The following is a 21787-nucleotide window of genomic DNA, read 5'->3' as shown; positions in this document are numbered from 1 at the left end:
ATGAAGAAACAGAATAAAATAGAGGAGGAGGATAAACTGAAGAACACAAACAGGCAGAGAAAGGCTTAAAGGAGGTTTAGTGGTTATAATTGACTCACTGAAAGAAAAAAAGAAGTTTAAACATTTAATCTCTTTGCCTGACACCATGAAACACATATTTAAAAAAACAAAAAGCAGTGTGGTTCAAATATAGAAGTCTGTAAATGAAAAAAATTCAAAGATGATAAATATATGCAAAACGGCGTCCAAAATTAACACTCGCCAAGGACTAAATGTGAGTAAAATTTGGCTGAAGTGACTTGAAAAATGTTACTTTGCAGCTTGCCAGTAACTTTATAATGACCTGCAACATAATTCATAGCTTTTATAGAGTTATTCTTTGGATAATTGTTTATCTAGGAAGTGTTTTTCCCCTTGTGTGAATGTGTGGCAATATATCCCCATTTCTTTAACAAATTAAGACGTAAAAAGGTCGTAAATTTATAAAGTCATGGCAAAAATGTTGCATGCACTCCAAAAAATGTGTATTAATCAGTATTTGTATTTTCTTTTCCAATGCAAACATCTAAATATCCTTAAATCAACACACATTTACTTAAGATGCAAAATAAATTTGAACAAAATTTAGTGAGTTTGTTTAAAACAAGAACAAACATTCATCAGTGGAAACTTGTTTTTTCCTTTGAATTAAGTTGGCAGAGCCCAGATATTTGGTCTTGTTTTAATACTTCACTTAATTTTGATACATTTCTCAGAAAATAAGAACTTCTTATCTTAAGTCATGACATTTGCGCTGGAAAGTAAGACAAACATACTGAGAAAGAGTTGTTTCCATATCACTATTGGTTGGGTTTGCTTGATCTTAAAAAGTCTTAAGTTTACTTTCATAAAACCTGCAGAAACTGTGTAATGAAAAAAAAATGTGTATTAAATATTTTATGATGACAATGGTGTATTTCTAAATAAAAAAAATAATAATGTAAAATACATTTTTGTGTCTGGTAAGAAATATTTATGGCTGGCAAAACTAGAATTTTGGACCCTGTATGCAAAAATAAACTGCATTCCCTGTAAAAACAAATGTTTTCGTTTAGTTCAGACTTTAATGATTTGGAGAACAGGCATGCAAGAATACATGCAAACGCACGCACACAAACAGAGCGGACACATGATGTGTTATGTGTGCAGATGGGGATGAAGGAGCATCGCTAGACGCTTTGGCCACAGGAATCTGAAATGCTGAGAGCCGCAGGTGTGGTTAACCTCAGTAGGGTCACCATTAACTCATCAGAGGGCAGAAGATAAACTGCCCCTTTTCTCTTTTGGTGTGTTTTTCTCTGCTAGCATCCTTGGGAAACAGTTGGGAAACTTGGGGAACAGCCACTGTCAGCACTCTGATGAAGTGATAAAGTATTATGAGATCTGACCCTGTTATTTATGTGACTCTAAAATTTCAGTGTAGCTCAACACATCAATGATTTTCTGTGTTTTGTGGCTTTTTGCCTTTTATTTGATAGGACGGCCCTGAAGCGACAGGAAATGGTGGGAAGAAGAAGGCGTGGGATCAGGAAATGACCTAAGATGTGAAACCAGGTCATCATCGTGCTATGTGCACTACTGACCAGGCCACACCTCTGACAATGGATCTGTTCCAAATCCTAGTGAGCTGCCTTGCTGTCTATTGCCTATATAGGCAGCTGCCTTCTGAAGCAGCGTCTTAACCATCATGGGACCTTAAAGGTGACTGATTTGTAATGCTCCACTGCAAAAAAAAAAAAAAAAAAAAGATTTACTTCCTCAGTATGTTTATCTTCTTTTTCTTCAGTGTTGTTTTCTACTTGTTTTATGCATTAAACAAGAAAAATGCCAACGTGGTTAAAAAATAAACTGTATAATGGGGAAAATCATGTACTTTTCTCATCCCACTGGCAAACATTTGCAAGTCCCAAATGTTTACATTTTCCCATTGACAAGTCACTTAATTCTTAATAAAATAAGACTTTTGCTTTTCAAGTAATTGTATGTTGATTTAAGAATGTTCAGATATTTGTACTGAAAAACTATGGAAGCTCGTTTCCACCAGTGAATAAAAAATAAAAAGGGTGATTGCAACTTTTTATTTTACAATACAGAGTTTACATCTCGCAATTTTGATTTTTTTTTTCTCAGATTTGAGATTTAAACTCGCAATTATAAATTATAAAGTCAAAATTGTGAGATAAACACTACCCTTCAAAAGTTTTTTGAACAGTAAGATATAGCAATTATAGTATTATTTCTATAAAGTATTATAGAAATTAATACTTTTATTTAGCAAGGATGCTTCAAATTGATAAAAAGTGATCATTTGGCTCAAGTAATGATGCTAAAAATTCAGGAATAAATTACATTTTAGAATATATTCAAATAGAAAATAGTAATTTAAATAGTAAAAATATTTCAAAATTTTACTGTTTTTGCTGTACTTTGGATCAAATAAATGCAGGCTTGGTGAGCAGAAGAGACTTATTTAAAAAACATTAAAAAAAAAAAGAAAAAAGAGAAAAAAGTCAGAATTGTGACATAGAAAGTCACAGTTACCTTTTTTATTTTTTATTCAGTGGCGGAAATGGGCTTCCATAGAAAACAAGTCAAAAATACTGAGGAAGAAACTTAATTTTCTAGTGATCTCTTTAGATAAGGTAAGACAGCAAAGAAATAAACCTCTACATTTCTCATAGCTGAGTGTCTAAACTGAAAAAGACACTCTCCTTAAAACTAAGAAAAAAAAGACCAAAAATAACAGGGTGATTATCTGGAGATCAGGTGGTCTGTTCTGTTTTGTAAAAGGAGGGAAATCAGTGCCATTAGTAGTGCATGAGAAAGGTCTTCATCTGGAAAGAAGGGAAATGACGTCCAGGTGAAGTGGTTAACGTTCACTGCGGTGCTATGACAAAACCGTGAAGCCCTTCGATTTTGTTTTAACGACTGTGAAAAGCAAAGGCTGTTATTACAGCGTCTCTCTGTTTAACGACTCCAACATACGACCATTTACTTTCAGCCCTGAAGCAATTTCAGCACTCTCAATTCACAAAATATTAGAATGGCAAGCCTTAACTTGCAGCACTGACACACACACACATTAAATCATAGCTGCCAGCGCAGATTGTCCCTCATGAAAGTCTTTACCATATCAAAAGAAATCATTGAGGGTATTTACCTGTTTTTCCTGGTTCCTTCGGGTTTACTTTACCATTCTTGGACCCTGAAAATCGATAGGACATTCACAGGTTACTCACGCTAGCATTTTAGTAAATCTACAACTACACTTTAGTACATTCTAACTGGACTATAACATTAAAATATGTCCTGCAGACCAGAGCAAGTCTTCCAGGAATGGCTGATTTGAAGTGACTTACGTTTTTAATTATGTATTAAGCCTCTACAGACGAACATGATAATTTTATGGAGGCTGCAGGGGGTAAAACCATATGACACTATCTTGGAGTAAAAGAGCAAGAATGTTCGAGTTCGGCCGCTTCGCCTGCCAAACGCGCATTTGTTTTGTGATGCTCCCCCAGACCTAACTGATTAAGCTGTTGCATGTGCAATTAAATCTAATTGGTCCTTTTCTAGTGAAGCTGTGGTTGTTGTACAAAGCCAAGCCAACGATGTTATGATCCAGGAACCCATGGCCTGCAGTGATAGAGTTTCAGTTTTGTGCGTGAGCGTGTGTTTAGTGCAGCGCTATGCTAGTTTAGTGCATGTGGCTTTGGTTATGTGGCATTGTTATGCTGGAACGTTTCTGTAGATTAGGATTAGCTCTGTTCTGGCATCTCTCAGTGCTGTTGCTGTCTTAAACGCTGCGTTTCTATGAGCTGTTTTATATTCTTAAACAACTATCATGTGCCAAAACATTGAGATCATGTCATCAGAGCTGAGATTACTGTTTGGAATTGCTTCAGAGTATTATTGATGATGTGAAAATCGCATTTGCAAACAAAGATAATGTGATTGAAGCACGCAGTAGGATAGAGGCATGAAAATCACAGCTGAGACAGAAGTATGGTACCTTGGCATTGAGGTTTCTTATTGGCTACTGCTGAGCCGCTGATGGGTCTGCCACTGGGTGTTACACACCAACAATAACCAGTGTAGCTGTGGCACTGAACCTGTGAGTCAAATGCAACAGAGATAAAGAAAAAAAGACTTTAAAAGAAATTATGCACCTGTGATGTTTCTTGAACCAAAAACTATTAAAATAAAAATTACCCCATGATTTACTCACCCTCAAGCCATCCTAGGTGTATATGACTTTCTTCTTTCAGACAAATACAGTCGGAGCTATATTAAAAAATGTTGTGGCTCTTACAAGCTTTATAATGGCAGTGAATGGGTGTTGATATTTTGAAGTCCAATAAAGTGCATCCATCCATCATAAAAAGTACTCCACACAGCTCCAGGGGGTTAATAAAGGCCTTCTGAAGTGAATCGTTGCATTTGCTTAAGAAAAATATCCTTAATTAAAACTTATAAACCGTAATCTCTATCTTATGCTAACTTTTGTATATGGTGACGACCACGGAAGTGCAGTGTTGAGAGCAAAACAAAACACCAGTCACTAATTAGAAGTACAATTTCACACTCAATCATGGTGTCATCAAACTACGCTTTTGGTTCTTTTTTTGTTTTGAATATGCGTCCTCTAGTGGTGAAAACTTACATATTGTGGCTTTAATAAAACACAAACTAATAGATAGAAAATTTAATTTATTGTTAGTTTCTGAGCTCAGCTGTATCAGCTATGTTTTATGTGACACTGGTTTTGTACATGTCACTGCAATTCTGACTTGATATATCCGTTGAGTGGCGCTATAACTCTAATGTTTCTTGAGGTTTAAAAATAACGTACCATCTGCACTACACCTAAACCTACCCAATAGTATGAACAAAAGCAAATGCGATGTAAAAATGCAGTCGCAAGCATGCTGTTTTAGCTTGTTTTTTTTATCTATCATCTTTCAGCTCTTTCATTGTGAGTTTTTCACGGGATTAGGTTCTGTCCAATTCCAAGTCCAATTCTGTGCCACCTGAGCGACCATAGCATGTTACATCCAGAAAACAAAACACATGGAGCTATAATCATAAATGTGTACGATAATAATTACAAGTGCTTGCTGTTTTACCACCTCTAGTGTTCATTTCTGTTGAAAACTGCAGTGATATGTACTTATTTGTACATATTTTGCATCTCGTGAAAAAGTTCCCACAGGTACGCTTTTGTCATGAGACCAGGTTGGGATTTCAATCTAAGTAAAGACTGGTTCTCACGAGACTAGCAAATTCTTGCTGGATCTTACGCAGCGCCTACTTCTTATGTCCTACGTCATCCGGTGAAATGCCACTTTCTCGTGAACGCACGTCAGACAGTTAGCGCAAGCTAGATATTATGGTTTATAAAATTTTAAATACAGGTATTTTTCTTACACAATACACCGATTCCCTTCAAAAGGCCTTTATTTTAACCCCCGGAGCCATGTGGAGAACTTTTTATGATGGATAGATGCACTTTATTGGACTTCAAAATATCAACACCCATTCACTTTCATTATAAAGCTTGGAAGAGCCAGGACATTTTTGTAATATAACTCTGAATGTATTTGTCTGAAAGAAGAAAGTCATATACACCTAAGATGGCTTGAGAGTAAATAAATCATGGGGTAATTTTCATTTTTAGGTGAACTATCCCTTTAACATCACATTTTATTTTTCATGACTATTCTCTGTCTATTATTCCATCCATCTATGGTCTATGGTTCTATCAATATATCATTTTAACTTTCCCATTTCTATCTATCTATCTATCTAACGTTTTATTTTTCTGTCGTTATATTGTTCATCTCATACCTCACTGTAGGTTCCGTCAGGATTGCAGACAGGTACGAACACCTGTGGGAAGAGTTTCTTGGCTTGCTGTTCTGTGTATCTCTTCTCTGCCACACACCTGGACGTATCTGAAGACACAACACAGGCAAATCCAGCACGTCAGACAAACTATATAACCATCTGTGTTATTAAATGTTTTAAATTGGTCAGTCAGTTCATAGGTAATTTGTTATAAACTGAAAATGTTCTTTATCCTGATTATCCTATCTTATCCAAACAGCTAAGTAGTTAAAAGTAAGTCAGGAGTGTCACTGGAGCCCTCTTAAAAAAATACATGACACGTCTGCTTTGGAGATCTTGAAAAGTACTATAAACCTGATGATTCATTTGTTCACAAACTCTGACCATTCTGTTTTCTATATATAACCTTAAACTATTATTATTCCACTTTAAACACACATTCACTATTCTGCTCATCGTGTCAGTGTAATATAGAAAACAGAAAGTCCACAGAGAGGGAGTGCATTAAATTCAAACCGACAGGCGAGTCCTCTGGCGTTCTCTCTCTGACTGATGTGGCACGGGTGTTTTTTCTTTTCTTTTTTTCAGAGGAAAGGAAAGAATGGTAATGGCGAAAGAAAATGAAGCAGGAAATAAGACTTGGTTTCTTTTGCAGTGACATGTGACCTCTCCGACACAGAATAATTCAAGATGTTTCGGAAGTGGTGGATCCCTGTGTGTGGTTGGGAACTGCACCAACAGTCCTACTGGTGTCATCACTATCTCTGTACCAGTCCAGTGGTAAAACTATTGCAGATCTCTTTCTGTCATTCTGTGTTGAGTCTGTGTGAGCTGGTGGTGTCCAGCGGGTTGTAATGCATCTGTATGTACATATATGAGTGAGTGAGTGTGTGTGGATAACAGTGATGCAGCAGGGCAGAAAATCCTCCAGACCTCAATGGAGACATAAACTCACTCTCTCCACTGGGCAAATCATTAAAACACTTTCCAACTGGGATGGTGTGAGAGGATGAAAGGAAAGGCAATGAGAAAAGGTGGATGAGCCAAATTCCCAGAATGCATTGCGAAAACATGGTATAGGTAAATGCCAGCCTATAAAAATATGTATATATATACTGTATCATTCAGTACTTAAGTAAATCACCAAAATACAGTTCAGTCTACTTAGAGGTTACCTTTTTTCAAAATGTAAACGTAAGTCTCAGATGTTCCCAGAATGTGTCTGTGAAGTTTCAGCTCAAAATACCCTAAACATAATTTACTGTATAATTTAGAAAAAATGGCTATTTTGAGCAGAAGCAGAAACACGTTGTTTTCATGCATGTCTCTTTAAATGCAAATGAGCTGCTGATACCCACCCACTTTTCCAGAATAGACCAATTTGGAGACGTCACAGTTACATCACTTGCGGCTGCGTGCACATTGGCAGAAAAACAATGGTAACAAGTGGAGTGAAAATAGAAAAATCCAGAGAATAAGAAATAAAGTGTGTTGTCGTACCTTTGGATGTCAGAATCAGAATGCAAATTTTTAAAGAATGCTGTCGTCAAAAACGCCCATTTGAAGTCAGGTGCAGACGTTTAAAAGGACAGACTAATGGATGAAACCTGCTATGATTACTCTACTTTTAAGGCATAAATTTGATTTAAACAATAGGTTTACATAATATTCACAGTTCATAGGGAACATATATTAGCCCTACAAGTTACAGCAAGAAATACTATTTAAACCTATAACATTTTACATTTACCTATTTTATCTCACAATTCAGACTTTTTTCTTGCAAATGCAAGTTTGTATATCGTATTTCAGACTTTATAACTCAATTTAACTCAACAATAGCAAGTTTGTTCATTTTAAGGGGAAAAAGGCCAGAAGTATGGGATATGAACTCAAAAGAGAGAATGAAGAGTTGATTTTTCTTATAAGAATTGTGAGATATGATCTCGGAATTGCAAGAATAAAGTCAGATTTATTTTTGAAAAAGTCAAATTTACGTTTTTTATTCTTTTGATCCATGGTTTCCATTGACTGCCACTTGAAAACTATCATTTTCTGCCACCAGATTCTGTCTATCATGCTAAAATTTGTGTTTTAAAGCTATATTTGTCTAAACTTCTGATATAGGATTTTTGGCACATGCACAGAAAGCGGCAGTCACACAGCATGTGAGTACTAACCTAAGTTGTCTTTCATGTCTTATTGTGCTTAAACTGTCAAATCCACACAAGTTTATGTTAAAAACACACATGAGTTACAAAAACAGTCGGTTTATGTCTGTAAAGGTAAACAGCTGGGAAAGAAACTGCAGATCTGTGCAGCAGCAGCGTAATATACAGTAAATAAATCAGTAAATCCACTTCTCTTTTGTCTCCTCTGAGGCTGGGACTTTAAATAGCACTCTGTCCTTGTCTGTGTAGCCAAAGACAGAACAGTTAGCATGCTTTGCTACAACTTTTGCCATGGCAAAATGACGGCGCCGTGGGTAGAAACTTGCAGATTAAGGGGCGGTAATATTATAATATGATCTTTCTACTTCAGAGCGAAATCTGAGCAGGCTCGCTTTTTCACATGCTTGCAGAGAAAGGCTAATCCAAAACAAATTTACTGGGGTGTCCTTTTTCACGTTTTCTGGGTTGGTAGATGTACCGGGGACCCAGTGTTAGCACTTATACATGGAAAAAGTCAGATTTTCATGATATGTCACCTTTAAAGTTGACTATTTTCTCCAAATGTTTGTGTGCATTATGTATTTTCATGCTTATCGCATTAAGTCAGGCTGCACAATCCCTGAATGCACTTCCCTTTCCAGTCTTTGGTTTTCTTTCACTCCTTTTAGCAGAACATAATTCATCCTCTTTTTGTATCTCTTTTCCTCCCTCTCTCTTTCTCACACCCTCTTTAATCCCACTGTAAGAATGACACATTGTGCTGACTAGTAGGGAAAGAAAGAGTGAACGCGAGACAGAAAGAAAGAGAGCTCTGAGCAGAAGAAAAAGAAAAGAGTGCAGGGCGCGAGAGTCTGCCTGCCGAGCCTGATACAATGAGAGTGTCTGTGAGATGTTTGACCTTTGACCTCTATGGATACTGACTACGTTTAGCCTTTCCCTTCATACAAACGACCACCAATCTCTTACGCGTATGAATGCAGCACTGTACATTTATTTTTACACAGACAAGATCTTCATCAAGATCATATCAAAGATGTTTCATAATTTATGGATTTCGTGAAAAAGGTTATTGTATATGAATTTAAATTATTTGATCAAATTTAATGGTTATAAAATATAATTAAAATAAATAAAATTTAATTTATTATTAAAAATGTAAACTTTTTATTTATTATTATTATTATTATTATTAATGCATCGATAAGGACAATAAGCATGAAAGCCAATCTTTTGAAAAGATCTGCATAATTTCTGTCGCCTCAAATCATCAACTCACTTCAGGTCGCTTCAAATCGCTGTTAGTGCGAACGCCTCTTAAGAGTACAATTCGAAATGTCATAGAGAACAATGTGTTGTACTCTGTAAAATCCCGCTCTGTCTCATCAAAGAATCATTTATCCCTAGATGGATTTAACCCTGCCCGCCTCGACCCTGACCCACAAAGGGCATCAGGCCAACCAGCAACAGTTCACGTTTGATTGGTGAACTCTGACCTTTGCATGGTCCTCGTATGACCTCCAGCTGAGGGTCACGGCACTTTGCGCGGAGAAACTCGCAGCGGGAACTGAAGGTCCGTCCATCCGATGCGCACAGAGGCTTGCGAGGAGCTGTGGAACAATCCGTATTGCATTCCTTATCTTGCTCCACACGCAGAAACTGTGAAGATGGACAGAAAGAGATGTTAGCATGTTGCTAAGCTAACAATTTGATACTTTAGTAAGCGTAAAAATACAAAGTACACAAATATTGGGTAAAATAGTTCATTAAATTTAATTTAAATGAACTTATATTTAAAATGACATTTTAATTTAATATTTAAATTCATAAAATATTTATATTTTATTCAAAATGTGTTTATTAAAATCCAAAACATATATATAATTTAATAATATATTATAATTTAATATATATAATTTTATAGTAATACATATAAATGTATGTATAAATTTATATTATAGTCAATATATGTATAACAATTTATTTATATAAATACATTTTTATATTATATTACTTTATTAATATATTGTAGCATTTTATTTATACATTTATAAAAACATTAAAAAATAGCAGAAGTATTGGGTAAATAATTTTATTTAAATAAACATTTTTATATTTTAAAATTATATTTAAATTTAGTATTAAAATTGATAATGTTTTTATACTTTATTTAGAATGTGTTTAATTAAATTCAAAAGCATTAATATAATTTAATATATAATTTCATATTTATGCATAAATATATGTAGAAATTATATTATAGTTGATATTTGTATAAACATTTTTATAAATATACAAATATATTTTTTATAATATATTACTTTATTAATATATTGTATAATTTAATTTATATATACATTCTAAAATACATAACACAAGTATTTGGTAAAATTATTTATTTAAATAGACATTTTTATATTTTTTATAACATCTTTATATATCTTTATTAAATTGATAAAATATTTATATTTTATTCAAAATGTGTTTTATTAAATTAAAAATTAATTTAATTTAATATGTAATTTCGTAGTAATACATATAAAATATATGTATAATTTATATTATAATTTATATTCATAGAAATATATTTATACAAATATAAATTTTATATAATATTACTTTATTAATATATTGTGCCATTTTATTTATATATTTATAAAAAATTATGTATTTATATAAATATTTATATAAATAGAATTAAACATATTTTTTATTTATAAACATTTCTATATTTAAAATTATATTTCAATTTAATATAGAAAAATATAGAATTTAAAAATATAGAATTTTATAGTAATACATATAAATATATGTATAATTTATATTACAGTTTATATTTACATAAACATTTATTTATATGAATATTTATGCTTTATTCATATATTGTATAATTTTATTTCTATATTTATAGAAACAATTATATATTTATATCAATTTGCTAATATATTATCGGATGATTTTTTTCATATCACCATGAAGATCTCCTAAAGAAAGTATCTTAGCAGGCAGGATAGTTATTATTTATTTTGGTGCATTTTGCACAAACAACAAATAAATTTCAAGTGTTATGTTATACTAATATTTTTCCAGTGCCCAGTGAAGGGCTTGGTGTCTTTTGAGCTCATGATACACTTCATTCTCCATTGTTCTGTCACATTCATTTACCGAATGATACATACACAGAAGAGCAAACAAAACACAAAGAGACAAATAGCATTCACACACCCTTCTGTGTCCGTGTTACGTCTTGTTTGTGAATAAAGGGTTTTTGGGAGAAAGGCAGAGGTGCGGACGGTCTCTCATGTAGCGCTTTTATCTGTCTGTCACTCTCACACCTGCACAGGTACAGCCACAAACAACTCGCTCACTCACCTTGATTGAATATTGTGTATTTTGCTCTTTGTGCACTGCAGGAACGTTCAATGACACTGCAAACATCACCTCACCGACAGATTCAAGAGTGGACAGGAAATCGACTTGCTTTGTGTCGAGACATTATCTGCACAGGTGCGTGTATAATGTTTATAAAGATGAGGTATAATCGGTTAACCCGGCGAATGCAAAAATAACTTGAAAAGGTACTGACACACACACTCACCTGCGGCCAATAAATCAGCCGCGGGAAAACAGCAAATGAAAGTGGTGTTGAAAGGAAACAGATTCTTCATATAAAGCTGATGGGTAGGATCATTACCCACTCAAAAATTAGCACTGGCTGACATCCTACAAATGACTTTGTGTGTGTGTGTGTGTGTGTGTGTGTGTGTGATGGAGCTCTGCACCTGGAAGATGGTTTCAGAGGGGGTTTGAGGATCAACCCTTTGCCCCTGGCGATGGGAGACAGCTCTGCTGTCATCTCTGATCGTAAATCTAGACCTGATGAATGCTGGGGAAGTGTGTGTGTGTGAGTATGTAAGTGATGAATGTGAGGCAAAGAAGTTGGTTCAGGCATAGCGGAAGAAAGGTCGCGAGTGTACCGAGATTGAACTAACCTTTTTTTACTTGCTTTTTGTTATTGAGTTATTATTTTATTTTAAAAAATACCAAAAGTAAACTGCTTAAAAAGGCCCAATTTTGCATTCACATTGTACCAGATGATCAAAGTGGACTGAACGTGAATTTTATTTTACAATTTAATTTAATTTAATTTAATTTTATTTTAAAAATCGGGCCCAATTTTGCATTCAGCACTCACATTATTTTATTTTATTTTATTTTATTTTATTTTATTTTAAAAAATACCAAAAGTAAACTCCTTAAAAAGGCCCAATTTTGCATTCACATTGTACCAGATGATCAAAGTGGACTGAAAGTGAATTTTATTTTACAATTTTATTTTATTTTATTTTATTTTATTTTAAAAATCGGGCCCAGTTTTGCATTCACATTGTACCAGACCTTCAAAATGGACTGAAAGTAATTCTACTTATTTATTTATTTATTTATTTATTTATTTAGGATCCTGTTTTTAGTTCAGCACTCTCATTATTTTATTTTATTTTATTTATTTTATTTTAAAAATTACCGAAAGTAAACTAATTAAAAAGGCCCAATTTTGCATTCACATTGTGACTGAAAGTGAATTTATTTATTTATTTATTTAGTAAGGATCCTGTTTTTAGTTCAGCACTCAGTAAACATACATTATTTTATTTTACTTTATTTTATTATTTTATTTTTTAAATTTGACCCAATTGTACCTGACCTTCAAAGTGGACTGAAAGTGAATTTTATTTATTTTTTTATTTTTTTAGTTAGTTAATTTAGTTACTTACAATCTGTCTGTCTGTCTATCTGTCTATCTATCTATCTATCTATCGATCTGTTATATAATTTATTTAGTATCCTGTTTTTAGTTCAACACATTTTATTTTATTTCATTTGAATGATTTTTTTTTTGCATTTACACTGAACCTTGAACCTTCAAAGTGGACTGCATGCGAAATTTTAATTCAGTCTTCGGTCCACACATAGTTATTTTTGTATATTTATTTCATTAAATCAAAGGGAGTTTGAGGATTAATTATTGCACTTAAACTCTGTTTTATTTTCGATTGGCTGCAGTGCATCCTGTCTCTGTGTGTGACAGAAAAATATGTTTCAAAAGGACAACAGTCCTCTTCATCATCCTCTGCCCTGCCACGACGGGCCGCTTTTCACTCTTAATGCAGAATATTTATGAATGAATGAACATTAAGTTGTGAATAAGAGGGTCTGATGTCTGGAGTTGGATGTTTGGGGTCTGTGTACGCTGGTTTGTGACTGACAGACTCTCGCTGTCTGAGATCATGGCTGACACTGACCCCCCTCGAAAACTCTCAGTCCCGCCACAAAATCTCTTTCTTCTTCTCTCTCCCTCAGTCTTTATCTACGACAAACACACAGTCTTTCTCTCTCTGTTCTCACCCTGTTCGCTCTCTTGCATTTTCTTTGTGTCTCTCTTACACACACATGCGCTTTCTTTATCTTCCCTTCGCCCTCTCCCTCTGGTCTCTGCAGCTGTGACCCGGTGCCCCTTCCGCTCCGTCATTCTCAGCGCTGCTGTCAGGGAGCTCGCGGGAGGCCCGACAGAGATGTCAGGAAACAGATTCTGCCCGGAGCGCCGCCGAACCGGCCACAATCGGCCACGGCGGTCATCTCGCGATCCCGGCCAAGATGGAGTTCACAATCCTCCCACCCGGGCCAAGCCATCGCGGCCAACGCGGATCAATTCGGTCACAGCCGGCGTCCGAGACTCGGACAAAACCAACACGACCACCGCAGAGAGCTCATCGCGGCCAAGACACATTTAGCGATTCAACGATTCAGCAGTTGAGATGGACCCAAACGAGACCCCACAAACCCAGACACGGCCAAATAATCACCAATCAATTCAGCCGCAGCCAAACCCAGACACGTCCATTGAACATCACCGGGGGAATCTGAAACCACCCACGACCGCTGTCTGTATACCACATCAACAGCTGGTCACAGAGACACCAGAGGACCACCAGAACCGGGCCAAGCAGACCTCAGATGCTTTCTGCACCATGAGAACATGAAAACAGTGACAGAATCACGTTCAGTTCTGAACACACAGCAGAGTCGTGTGCGATTTCACTGACACTTACTGTAGTATTATCAATATTTTGAATTTTAGATTTTCAGTTTTCAATGTTATTTTAATGTTTAGGGATATTGCTTTTTTCTTAAATATCTATATACAGTACCTATAGCCTAAATTTATTCATTTTAGTACGTTTAACTTTAAGTACATTTACCTTTTTACATGAAAGTTTTTCAATTTTATTTTTATATTTATTTTACTTCAGCTTTTATTTCATTTACCTAAAATTACTTTTAACTGACCACTTTTAAATAATGTATATTATGTTATATTATATTATATCCGTGCCACTAGAAGTGTTATTTTAGTATTAATTATACTTATATTTAAAATTAACTTTTTTTTTTTTAGAGTTTCAATATTCATTTTAACATTAGTTTAAGTTTTAGGTTTTGTATTACATTATTATATTATATTATATTATATTATATTATATTATATTATATTATATTATATTATATTATATTATATTATATTATATTATTTCTGTTTAGCAATGTTACAATGTTGGTATTATTTATACAGTATTTATTAATATTTTAATTTAGCTTTTACTTTTAAATTGTCAGTTTTCATTTTAATGTTAGTTTAAGTGTCAGGTTTTATATTATATTATATTATATTGTACATTATATTATATTATTTCTGTTCTACTAACAGTGTTATTTTAGTATTAGTTATTTATAAAGTATTTATTCATAATTTAAATTAGCTTTTAATTTTAGACGTTTAAGTTTTAGATATTATATTATATTATACTACATTACATTATATAATATTATTTCTGTGCCACCAGAAGTGTGACTTTAGTATTTTTATACACTATTTCTTTATTTATTTATTAATATTTTAAAAATTAGATTTTATTTTTACATTTTCAATTGTCATTTTAATGTTAGTTTAAATGTTAGGTATTATATGATATTATATGATATGATATGATATTATATTTATTATATTATATTATATTTTATATTATATTATATTATTTTAGTGCCACTAGAAGTTTTATTTTAGTTTTTTTATTTTAGTTTTATTTATACAGTATTTATTAATATTTTAAATTAGCTCTATTTTTAAATTTTTAATTGTCATTTTAACATTAGTTTAAGTTTTAGGTATTATATTATATTATTTTTTGTGCCACTAGCAGTGTTATTTAAGTATTATTTATACAGTATTTTTAATTTTTTAAAGTAGCTTTTATTTTTAGAATTTTAGTAGTCATTTTAAAGTTTTAGTTATTATATTACACACTAGCTACACAGTTTAAGTATTTTTCATGTCTATTGCTCATGTGCATGTCAAGATATGCTCTAAAATGTAATACCTACTGTTAGGAGTTTGTTCAAATCAGTAACCATAAGTATGCAAGCATTGTTGAGTTATATGTTCTTCATTGGTTCAAATTATTTAGATCTGTTTATTGATTTTTAGGTACTTTTAGGAACAAGTATTTCTGAAGAGCTTGAAAAAAACAGATCCTTTGTAAAAAAGTAACCAGATTCAAAGCTAAAAGCCAGCGGCGGACCACTTTGTCAGTGTTTGTGTGTGCATGTGGCACTGATGTATGTCCACCATCATGTTAACATGTCTCTTACATGACATATAATGTCTCTCCTAACCTACTGCAGAGAAGCGCAGTCAAAACAAGCCACTGTCTAGTTTTCCTGAAACGCTTTTCCAGTCCTCCACAGCTGCTCGGCCCCCTTTTTGTTTTCTCTTCTCCGTTTCTATCATTCCCCCTCAAAGAAAAATCAATTTAGATGAAAAGCGAAGCAAGAGGAACCGAACCGAAATGAGAAGAGAAAGAGAGCGAGTGAAAAAAATGACATATTTTTCAGAAGACCCACCAGCACATAGACCTCAAATCCTATTACCCCCTTTTGGCAGTGAGGCATTGTGGGATTGAAAGCAGCGATTCAGGGGCCAACCTCCAGCTGAGAGTGCATTGTGCCCCACAGAGGGCCACATGGGGCCGAGGGGCCCCAGAAAGGACGAGGGGGGGCCTCCCGACCACAGACCCAGAGAGGCCCCTCACACCTTGGCCGCAAAGGGTCAACGGGGGCCCGGCAAAGAGCGAGAGAGAGGCCGCAGACGTGTGAAAGAGTCCCGACGGGGGCTTCCTGGGATTGGCTAGGCATCGTTAGTCTCCAGCATAGTGGAAATGGAAGAAAGTGACAGCCTAGATCCAGGCTATTAACTCAATCAAAGAGAAAAGCCTTTAATTGCTGTGAAAAATCGGCAAGAAAAGGGAAAGCCTGCTGCTAGTCATGTGAAGGATGAGAGGGAAAAAAGATGTTTTTTCTTCGGTGCAGGTGCATAGTTTTGCGTATGAATAACGGCCACCGTTTGAACGGCCCTTGTTATGAAGTGACTGATATACATGGATTTCAGCAGGGATGTGTGGAAGCAAAGACGAGGTTTGAGTGGTTTAAAAATGGAAAATCTTGTCTGAAACCACCAAAACATTAGCTTTTACTGGCTTTTTCTGTCTGTTAAAGAGATAGTTCCATCTGCCATCATTTACTCACCCACCCTCAAGCCATTATTGGCTTTTTTGGTTTGATGAAGAACCTTTAACATCCATGGAATCTTTCCATAAAGGATTAGTTCACTTCCAGAACAAAAACTTACAGATAATGTACACAGCTCCTTGTCATCAAAGATGTTCATGTCTTTTTTTTTCTTCAGTCGTAAAGAAATTATGTTTTTTGAGGAAAACATTTCAGGATTTCTCTCCATATAATGGACTTCTGTGGTGCCCCCTTCAAAATGCAGTTTAAATGCAGCTTCAAAGGGCTCTAAACGATCCCAACCGAGGAGACCCTAAGTCTTATCTAGCAAAACAATTGGTTATTTTCTAAAACAAAAACTACAATTTATATACTTTCTAAGCTCAAACGCTTGTTTATCTCTCTGTGTGAACTGTCATGACAGTTAGGGTACGTCTAAAAACTTCCGTCTAAAAAGATCTTCTTTGCATGCATGACGAGACAAGCCTTTGAGGTTAAAAAGTATATAAATTGTAATTAAAAAAAAAAAAAAAACTGATCGTTTCGGTATATAAGACCCTTTTTCATCGTTTCATTCGTTTAGAGCCCTTTATAGCTGCATTTAAACTGCGTTTTGGAAGTTCAAATTTGGGGGCTGAATCCTGAAAAGTTTTCCTCAAAAAACAATTTCTTTACGACTGAAGAAAGAAATCTTGGATGACAAGGGGTGAGTACAGTTGTTCCGGAAGTGAACAAATCATTTAATAAATGTTCTTAACATTAAAAAATGGTTCTTTTAAGAACTGTTCACTTAAAGGTTCTTTGAGGAACCAAAAATGGTTATTTTATATGTATGACTTGCTTGCTTTATTCTGGAGAACATAAAATACTTTGAAGTGTGTTGACCACCAAATTGCTGAGCATGATTTCCATTGTATGAAAAAAGAAAAACTACACTGAGATATTGAATATTTTCTTTTATATTCCACAGAAGAAAGTCACACAGGTTTGGAACGACATGAGGGTAAATAAACGATGACATTTTTCACTTTTTGGTGAGTTGTCCCTTTAAGTTGTTAGATCCTTCTCAGAATTCACCTCATGAAAAATGTGTCATACTCAAGAAGGCAAATGTGGAAAAAGTGTTGCTATAAGTGGAACTGCTGCTGAAACAGAACCTCTCCTAATGATTTTCAAAGGTATTTGGCTCGGCTGAGGTATGAGTGGTCTCCTATGCAAATGTGTTACTGATATTCATGTACAACAGTTTTACTGGAGCAAAGAGAGTGAGAATGTGTTTATTTCTTTATCGTTTTAGTTTTTAAAGTTAAACTTTCTGCAGCACCAACTTTTTATGACCATTTTCCTCCCTGTCTCGCTGACCCTTATAACTAAATGTACTTTTTTGCTGCTGTCCCTTTAAGACAGTTTAAACGGCCTCTTTGTATATACACTACCAGTCAAAAGTTTAGATTTTTTTTTAAGAATTCTCTTCTGCTCACCAAACCTGCATTTGATCCAAAATACAGCAAAAGCAGAAATATTGTGACATATTTTTACTATTTAAAATAACTGCTTTCTATTTGAATATATTTTAAAATGTAATTTATTCCTGTGATCAAAGGTAGAATTTCAGCATCATTACTCCAGTCTTCAGTGTCACATGATCCTTCAGAAATCATTCTAATATGCTGATTTGCTGTTCAAGAAACATTTATTATTATTAATATTTGAAACAGTTGAGTACATAATAAAAATAATGTTTTTATACAGCAAATCAGAATATTAGAATGATTTCTGAAGGATCATGTGACTGGAGTAATGATGCTAAAAATCAGCTTTGAAATCACAAGAATAAATTACATTTTAAAATACATTCAAAAAGAAAACAGTTATTTTAAATAATAAAAATATTTTAAATATTTACTGTTTTTGCTGTACTTTGGATGAAATAAATGCAGGCTTGGTGAGGTGAGCAGAAGACACTTATTTAAAAAGTATTAAAGATTTTACTGTTCAAAAATGTAGTGTAAATTTATGTTTAGTAAATGCTGTTGCATCCTTTAATTACAGCCTCTTTATACAACCTGCATTGCAACCATGTTTAAATGTCTCATACTAGTAAAGACGACAGCAAATGTGTGTGTGTTTGTGTGTGAGAAAGTAGATGAGGTTTTGCACTGCACTGATCTGCCTCCCACATTCCGCTCTGCCAGGCTGAGTAAGAGGAGTGAGATGGGATGACCTCTGACCTCCAGGTTAACTACCCACAGCCATTTGTTAACGTTTAGATGTAGAGGCATCCCTACTCGACCTGTAAATAATGAGCAGCGGGGCGTCGACCACAGCGTTTCTTCGTAAATCACAGTAGTTTGAGTCTGACAACTATGCATTCCTTCCCATGACCCACTTCATGGATTGATTTAAGGTCCGGTCACATTTACTGTTAGAATCTGATGCATTTTCGCACATGAAATCCAGTCATTTCAATAGGAATCCAGTCCAGTTCACAAACTGAAATTTTGCAGATGTGACTGTACGTTCAGTCTCCATATATTGTCTTTTAACCCTTTTTGTTATGTTTAAGGATGCAACTTTTCTACTGGGATCAGAAGGGCAACTCTAGCAACTCTATTTGACCAAACCGAGCCTGACGACAGACTAGTACAGGTGAATTTGACACGTCAGGATGGCTAGTCTATTTAAACGGAGCCCTGCTGCTCTGGAGCGAGAGGTTTGTACCTCGAGGCTTGCGTGAAATGAATTCCCCTGTTTACTTTCTCTCAAATAACAGCATATCTTCTCTTTCCGGCATGGACCGCAGCAGGTGCCCAGGAGACCTCGTCATCACAGGCCCTGATTCATGCCTGTGCCACATAACTGCCATCCCAGAAGGCAGAGCAGCAGCAGATGCCAGCAGAGGAACATTGACAGCAACTGTATCTCTGGCCTTGGTGCTAACAGCCTCCATCAGCACCAAGAACGCTATGCCAGGTGAAAACTCGACGGCCCACGGTCCAGAGGGGAAAAGACTGAGCGAAATCACAGCTGAGCGCTGGGCTGTTTCAACATAGTGAGAAAATAACACTCCTGGGATTTCATATCAGGGTTATTATAGTCAACTAAAACCATTAAAAAACATTTTTGTTACTTAAAATAAATGTTAACTAAAAAAGAAAGTAAAGAAAGAAAAAACTTCAATTTGCTGTACTAAAAATACTGCATTTATTTTAGTATATTTAATACATTTTATTTTAGTACACAGGTTATTTTAGTGCATTTGATGTGCTAAAAATACTACATTTATTTGAGTATATTTAATACATTTTATTTTAGTACTCAAGTTATTTTAGTACATTTGATGTGCTAAAAAATACTACATTTATTTTAGTATATTTACTACAAAGTTCACTAGTTATTTTAAAATGACTAAAACTGAAACTAAAACAAAAATGAATAAAAACTAGACATATTTAAAAAAAAAAAATTATAGAATTGACAAAAACACAACAAAATTACTAAAACTTTACTTATATTGATATAAAAATAAAATCTATTTCAGCACATAGAAGCTTCTGTGAAATTAATAATATAAATCGTAACTGAAATAAAATAAAATAAAATATAAAAACATATTATTTTTTTAACATATTTTATTTTGCCCTGTTGCCAAGGTTTACTTAGTTTAACTTGATGTACTGAAATAACTAAAGCTAAAACTGAAATAAAAATATTTGAAACTATATAGACAAAAACTAATAAGCATATATAAATAAAATAAAAATACAAAAAAACACAAAATAGTAAAAAATTAAACTAATTAAAATAAAAATGAAAAATATAAAAAGAAGCTTGAGTGAAATTAATAAAAGAAACGTTGAAATAAAATGAAATATAAAATAAACTTAAAATTATGTTATTTTAGCTAGTTGCCAGAGCAACATTTCTCATTTTCATTTAACTTGACGTTTTAAAATAACTCTATATAGATAAAAAATTAAATATATTTCATTATTGAAAAGAAATATGAAAATGAAAAATAAATAAATAAATAAAAACTGTATTATTAATACTAAAATACCTGCTCCACATTAGAGAGAGAGAGAGTGTGCGTTTTTACTCTATTGTTAATGTGATTTTCGCGTTTGCATTCAACCAAAACTTCTGTCCAGCATTAAATATTACATATATTCTTTGTATATTATCAGTGCATTTGGTAAAGAACAAACTATGTGACCACAAATGCAAAAATCACAGTCCTGAACAGCTGCAAAGCACACTTGATTATATACAACATTTGTTGCAATTCCTGACAGGTACACAAATATTGACCATTTACCAACGTTTATGGATTAGAAAGTGGGCCGTTTCCTGTCTCGCTATTGAAAGTGCAAACCCTCTCTGGCATTCAGCAGGGGCCAGTTGGTTGAACATAAATGCCTAGGCTTCGAGGTCCGTCAAAGCTGCTCTGTGTGGACCAGTGTGCCCGTGCATCTCTCTCTCTCTCTCTAGCGGTCATGTCCCACCGGGACGAGCTACACTCACTCTCTCACTCGGTTAATGGGGAGCGGCTTCCCGCAATCAGCAGTCCTAACCCTGTGTACACAGGCAGACGTCCATGTAGAGGCCAGCGGCCGCAGGGAGGGGAGAAGATCTCTTGTTCCTAATACTTAGCGGCCAAAACCAAGCGCCTGTCACAAGTAAAGGAAAGCATAAGGTGGGTGTGCACCTGTAGCTCCCGCTATGCGTGTGTGATTGTTTGAAAGAAAGCTTGAGGGTCTCTGGTTACCCTCCTGAATTGCGAGACCACAAACATCACTACTCTTAAGCCCAAATAGGATTCCCATGATTACTCATCTCACCTTACTGTCTCAGTTTCTTGTTTTACAAAACAAACGCACAAGCACAGCCACAAAGATGCGTTGAGTCTGCATCCAAATCCATATCAAACTGTTGTATTTCACTTGAAAAAAAAAAAAACACCAAACATACTTGGCCAATGATATTGAATTCTGGCTGTGATGACAAAACCAGTGTTATTATATTTTACTACACTGTTAAAATTACATTAGGAATGATTTCTACCAGATCTGACCCAGACAAATGATTTTTCATTGTGTTTTAAAATGACT

At 34.4% G+C, this 21787-nt stretch overlaps 1 protein-coding gene across 2 annotated transcripts in view; it reads right to left on the bottom strand.

The window, feature by feature from the left end:
- The window catches only part of smoc2 (SPARC related modular calcium binding 2), a 40666-nt gene that overhangs the window by 18369 nt on the left and 510 nt on the right, over positions 1 to 21787 (bottom strand). For both annotated transcript variants that reach the window (XM_051125186.1, XM_051125187.1), the window contains exons 2-5: positions 9551 to 9713; positions 5887 to 5993; positions 4052 to 4151; positions 3200 to 3244 (exon numbers count right to left, since the gene is read on the bottom strand). In XM_051125186.1, coding sequence (XP_050981143.1) covers positions 3200 to 3244; positions 4052 to 4151; positions 5887 to 5993; positions 9551 to 9713 — 415 coding nt within the window. The remainder of the gene's footprint in view (positions 1 to 3199; positions 3245 to 4051; positions 4152 to 5886; positions 5994 to 9550; positions 9714 to 21787) is intronic.

This window comes from Labeo rohita, chromosome 13 (genome assembly GCF_022985175.1).
Source record: "Labeo rohita strain BAU-BD-2019 chromosome 13, IGBB_LRoh.1.0, whole genome shotgun sequence".
NCBI classification, from domain to species: domain Eukaryota; kingdom Metazoa; phylum Chordata; class Actinopteri; order Cypriniformes; family Cyprinidae; genus Labeo; species Labeo rohita.
This window is presented reverse-complemented; position numbering and strand designations above follow the sequence as displayed.